The following is a 5,406-nucleotide window of genomic DNA, read 5'->3' on the forward strand; positions in this document are numbered from 1 at the left end:
ACCCTCCTCCCGGCCCCCTTGCCCCGTGGCTGTGCCCATCATCTGCAGCTTGGCTCTGGGGAAAACCCAGCTTGCAGAGCAGAGACACGTTGCCTGCTTCAAAGCAACCTATTTGCACTTGTGGTGTGTTTTTATTAGCAGAGGGGATGTTGCAGGTATGGAGGGTTTAGTGATGGCCAAATACAGGCAAGGAAGTCATCTTCCTTCCGCCCAGGCGGGGACAGAGGGAAAAGCTGGGGGTACAGCTGGGAGGTGCTGGTCCTGTCCTAAACCGCACGGGCAGAGAGGTGCGGTTGCACTGTGTCAGGGTGTGTGCATGTGTGCACACGTGGAGGTTTGCAAACTTCCCCTCGTATTATCTGTGAGCAAGTAGGGGCTATCTGCACTGCTGGCTTACAGCATTGTTTCACGTAGATAATCCGTGCTACACCCAGAAACCCTGGGGTATGTGTGGTGCGTGTATATGTATTCGTATATATAATTGCATGTACATGCCCATGCACACACACGCCCATACACATGTGCACATGCTATTGCCCATGTTTTCCAGAGCAGAGGTTTCATCCCCTGGCCAGCAGCTGGAAGAAGTGCTGGGGGTGCCACACTCCTTTCATGCTCCTGCCCCAAGGCAGGGGAAGGCTGAGTCCCAGCAGGGGAAGGGTCCCACACGGGTTTCAGCACCCTGGCCCATGGCATGTGGCGAACGCCGCTCCCAAGTGCATGTGTTAAGAAGATGCCATCCCTGGGACGGGGTCTGGTGCTCAGCGTGGGCAACGCCATAGTTGTTTGTGTGTGTCACAGCGGGAAGTGTGTGAACAGAATAAATTTAGCAGTCAAAACACAGGGCCAGCGTAGTCGGTCATTAACTGCCAGCCCGTCTCGTCATCCTGCGACCACAAGGAGCTTTTTTAGGGCCGGCGCCCCGGCGGAGGCCAGAGGAAGCGTGGGAGGCCAGTTCCCGGTGACACCTCCGCGCACGGCAGCGCTGCCCGCCGGTGTCATTGGCTGCCCCTTGCCCAGGGCCGGCACCAGCCAGCGGTTAAATGCCCGCACGGCCACACCGGGGGCACACAGCCCGGGGCATCCCAACACAGGCAGCCAGCTTGCCCCGTCCCGAGCACCAGAGCAGACGCTGGCTTCCACCACACCTCAAGGTAAGGTTTGGGTTCTTTGGCTTGCTTTTGTATGACCTGGAGTGAAAATGGCAATGTTTGATGACAGGAGTTGTAGATTTCCTTGCAAGTTTTGATAGAAAGCAGGAGAGACGTGTAAGCTGGGATGTGAGTGTTGCTTCATAAGGGAAGAAATCCGGAGCATGGCTCTTTGCTCCTGCGCGTTCCAGGTGCAGGGTGATATGTAGTGCAGTTAGTGTGCCCTGTGGAGATGTCGTGCTGGGCTGCTTAAAGGACTTGGAAAATGAGAGCAAAGCTGGAGGAAAGCCCCCCGCTGCTTTACCTGCCTGCGCAGGCAGCAGTGCTGCTGGGATACCAGACCAGCCCGGTGGCCATGGGGATGCAGCTCTCCGCAGGGTTGTCTTACTGGGGTGCTCTGATTTGGGCCAGTGGGAGGTTTTACAGGGCTGTAGGGACCATGCTGGGTGGGAGGCGCAGCTCTGCAGCCTGCAGTCTCATGGTGCTGCCCATCTGCATTGCCGGCTCCCATCACAGCCACTGAGCTTGGCTGGGTGGTGGGTGACATTATCGTGGGAACAGGGAGTTCGGAGGAGCTTTCCCAGTCTTTAATGATGCTTAGATAAAAAATCTGCAAGAACATGGCCAGGTATTTCAAATCACAAACTAAGGAAGTTCCTGCACAGGAGATGCCAGGAGGTGGCACAAGGACAAATCCTTGGCTTGTTTGATGATGTGCCAGGCTGAGCACAGTACAGCAAGGCTGTATCAGTTGGAAGGGCTTTGTGGGGCCAAGTTACAGCCGGGGGCACGTGCAAATACTTTGCTCCCTGTTGCAGCCTCAGGGACCACAACCGACATGAGGACAGCGTTTCTGGTGTTGCTCCTCTGGGCCATAGCCTGCGCTCACCCTGTAAGTACCCACTGGACAGGTACTCAAACCCCAAACCCCAGCAGTTTCGCCCAGCCAACGCGCACCGATCACTGATCAGATGTCTCCTGGATGTGTTTAGGTGCCTGGCCGTGAGCCTGCCCGCCCCAGCCACAGTGCCCAGCAGGAGGTAAGCTGGGGGGGTGCCCCAGTCCTGCAGGTCACAGCTGCTCACAGAGCAAGTCTGGGATGGGGAGCCCAGTCCATCCTTGGACCAGGCACCTGGGAGAAGAGCTGCCACTTCTGCGGGTCTACTCAGTCTTTTCAAGCTGCTTGGTTTCACCTCATTTCACCTTGCCTCCCTGTGCCCTTTCCCAGTTCACCTGATGCGTTCTGCTGTGTTGGTCCTGAAAAAGGAGTTTCTGCACTCTGAACCATCACAGTTTGGGCTTTTCTGGGTTGCCCTTTTGTTGGTGGCTACTTTTTTTTTTTTTTTGCATTAGCAGAAACAACTGAAGGGCTGAGGTGCAAGCAATGAAAAAGGCTTGAGCACTTGCATGGCTTAGGAGCAATATATCATCCCATAGCCATAGCAGTAAATGTACAGTGGTGTGTAATAAACTAAAGCACCATGTCATGTTTTGCCTCCAGGACACAGCAAGTGAAGATTACATCAACAAGCTGGGCAGCTTCCTGGGTGGTGGAGATGGCAGATATCCTCCTGCCAGTGCAGAGCAGGGGGACAATGCCCTTGCCGGGGACCTGGCGGGTGGTAACGCCGTGGGTGAGGAGCTGGGCGAGCACGGTGGCCGAGACAAGGGAGGCAGAGTTGGGGAGGCTCAGCACCTGAACCGGGTGGACCACAAGGACACGAGTGCCCGGGATGGGAACAGCCTTGGTTTCCTGGTGAGTGAGTGGAGAGGGATATTTTGCTCTGCCAGGAAAACGTGCTTAGCCCCAAATCTGGTGTCAGTCAGGGTAGCCCTTGGGCTGCACAGTGAGCAGTGCTGATAGTGCCTGTGACCTGCAAAGCCTTTGCATTCATCTCCATTTGTCAACTCAACAGGAGGAGGATGCACGCGATGCTGACGATGGTGACAACAGAGAGCACCATGGCACTGGAGTCAATGGGCTTCCCTTCCGTGACGGTGGGCTCCTGGATGAGGAGGATGACAGTGGGGATGACACCTTCGACGAGAACGGGGAAAAAGAGGAGGGTGAAGGTCCTACTTACGTGGCTGGTGCTGACGAGTCAGGCAAACACGGCTATGACGCTGGCCGTGGGGATGCCGGGGCTGGCAGAGGGCATGGCGACAGCAGCAGCAGTAGCAGCAGTGAGAGCATCGGGGTGGAGCACAGGCGGTACAGGAACTACCTTGGCAGCCGGTATGAGCGGACCTACAAGTGGGGAGGGGGCAGCAGCAGCAGCCAGGAGGAGGAGAGCTACGACTTTGAGGATGAAGCTATGCAGGGTGATGACCCCTCTGTCTTCGATGGCCCGGGCAGCAGCTACAAGGGGCATCGTGCTTGGCCCCGCACTGCGCGGAGCAGCCGAGAGAGCAGCCGAGGGGTTGGCTCCCACCAGTGGGAGGAGGGTGACAGCAGGTCCCCAGAGGTGGAGGACACTGACTCAGGAGAAGACAGCCCATCCGTGGAGGACAACAGTCAGTCGGAAGAGCCTGTCACCAGTCAGTCAGAGGAAAACAGCGCCAGCCGCTCCAGGGAGGATGGGGAGGACAGCCCCTCCAGGGAGGGCGAGGACAGCAAGTCCAGGGAGGGCACTGCTGATCAGTCGGACGAAGAGCCAGGGGAGTCCCCAGAGGACAACTCCCAGGAGGTGGTGAGCACGTCAAGCGGGCGCAGCGGCAGTCAGTCCCAGGAAGGGCAAGAGGACCGGCAGTCTGCCGAGGACAGGAGTGCACCATCCGCACCTGACAGCGAGTCTGGAGAGGATGAGGGCGACCAGAGCAAGTCCAGGGAAGATGATGGCAACCAGAGCCAGTCTACAGAGGACACTGTGGAGGAGTCAAAGGAGGATGAAAATGACTCTGACCCTTATGGAGATGTGCCGAGCACGTCAGCCGAGAGCCAGAGCGCGTCCCCAGAGGATGACGGCAGCCAAGAGGACAATGCTGGTGAGGACAGCAGGTCCACAGAGAGCAACAACAGCGAGTCCCAGGAGGACGAGGACAATGAGGAGAGCCACTCCCAGGAGGATGCCACCCATGAGTCCAGCAGCCGTGGGGACGACAGCTCGCCACAGAGCCTGGAGAGCGGGAGCCGCAAACGGCGGCTGGGTGCCTACCGCAACAAGCCTGCTGCTGACTACGATGACAACGACTGCCAGGACGGGTACTGACGTGTGCCCTACAGCCTTGTTGGTGCTGGGGGTTACGGGGGGGCGGAGGGGTTTAATTTATTTGCTATACAGCCTGGTTGACTTCTTCCTGAGAAGAAGCTGTGGATAAAATGGAGGCGGGTTTGCCAGGGCTCAACCTGGGCACACTACACAGGGCGCGAAGTGGGAGGTGACATCAGGCACAGGGAAAACACCAAACCGCAGCGAGAAAAGCCATTTCCTATATCAAACCAGAGAGCAGCCAAGAGCTGTGAGTGCCAGCAGGGCGATGCTGCCCGCTTGCCACAAGGGCACAGTGGTGGCTTGGCACTCCAGGAGCTGCGCCTGGGCACGCTGGGCAGAAAGGTCCCTGCGTTCACCCCTCGTATTTACCTACCACTGCCCTAAGAGCGTCTGCCCAGACTCCAATGGGAGCTTTCTGTTAGCGCCACATCCTGCACATAAGGAAGAAAAGCTACCGCTGGTGTGTCCATGTGATGCGTGGGCTCAGCGGTGCGTGAAGTACCACTTCAAGATGGGATGTATGTAATATTTTGTAAGAAATGTACAGAAAACTTTATATTGTATCCTTTTTGCATTTGTATTTCAAAGCTGAAATGTACCCTGTTGATTTCTTTAATTACCATTAAAACCATCAAACTCCACAGTGGTGTGGTTTGAGGTGTTGCTGTTTTTCTCTCCCGGGGCAGCTGGGTGCTGCAATTTGGGGTCAGCCTGGAATGAGGGGGGAGCAAAGGGCAGGCTGTTTGCACGGAGAACCGCAGTGTGCTGGGGTGAGGGGGAAAGCAGAGGCTGAGGGGTGTTCCCACCCCCTTATTTCCAGGCACCCCAAGGGCCACACCTGCTACTAGGTGGAGTGACAAAGCTGGCTAATGTCCCCAACGGGCTGGGCCTGGAGCATTGCTATATTAGGGCCATCACTTGCTGCAATGCAAGTAAGGGTTGTTCTGCTCTTCCTGAGGTGCTGGGAAGGAGATGCCCCAGGGCATGGGGGTTCTCCCGGATCAGTGGCTCTGGGGGCCCATGGTGGCCCCTGGTGCCAGGTC

At 57.0% G+C, this 5,406-nt stretch overlaps 1 protein-coding gene across 3 annotated transcripts; it reads left to right on the forward strand.

Moving 5' to 3' along the window:
- The first annotated feature begins 504 nt into the window (after positions 1–504).
- DMP1 (dentin matrix acidic phosphoprotein 1) lies at positions 505–4,955 on the forward strand. Of its 3 annotated transcripts, XM_054824537.1 has the most exons (5): positions 505–1,154; positions 1,970–2,043; positions 2,144–2,191; positions 2,653–2,907; positions 3,068–4,360. In XM_054824537.1, exons 1-5 carry the CDS (start codon positions 695–697, stop codon positions 4,358–4,360), a joined length of 2,130 nt encoding a protein of 709 aa, XP_054680512.1. In that variant the 5' UTR covers positions 505–694. The 3 variants fall into 3 exon arrangements, with proteins under 3 accessions (XP_054680512.1, XP_054680513.1, XP_054680514.1); XM_054824538.1 differs by lacking the exon at positions 2,653–2,907 and having other exon boundaries at positions 3,068–4,955; XM_054824539.1 differs by lacking the exons at positions 2,144–2,191; positions 2,653–2,907.
- Positions 4,956–5,406: the final 451 nt, after the last annotated feature.

This window comes from Grus americana, chromosome 4, assembly GCF_028858705.1.
Source record: "Grus americana isolate bGruAme1 chromosome 4, bGruAme1.mat, whole genome shotgun sequence".
Lineage (NCBI taxonomy): Eukaryota > Metazoa > Chordata > Aves > Gruiformes > Gruidae > Grus > Grus americana.

What these genes read in the sequence shown, in the direction of transcription:
- DMP1 (XM_054824537.1), top strand. Translation starts at nt 695, where the DNA reads ATGTGGCGAACGCCGCTCCCAAGTGCATGTGTTAAGAAGATGCCATCC. An exon ending in GGCTTCCACCACACCTCAAG is followed by an intron (nt 1,155 to 1,969) that starts GTAAGGTTTGGG and finishes TCCCTGTTGCAG; the next exon opens with CCTCAGGGACCACAACCGAC. An exon ending in GCCACAGTGCCCAGCAGGAG is followed by an intron (nt 2,192 to 2,652) that starts GTAAGCTGGGGG and finishes TTTTGCCTCCAG; the next exon opens with GACACAGCAAGTGAAGATTA.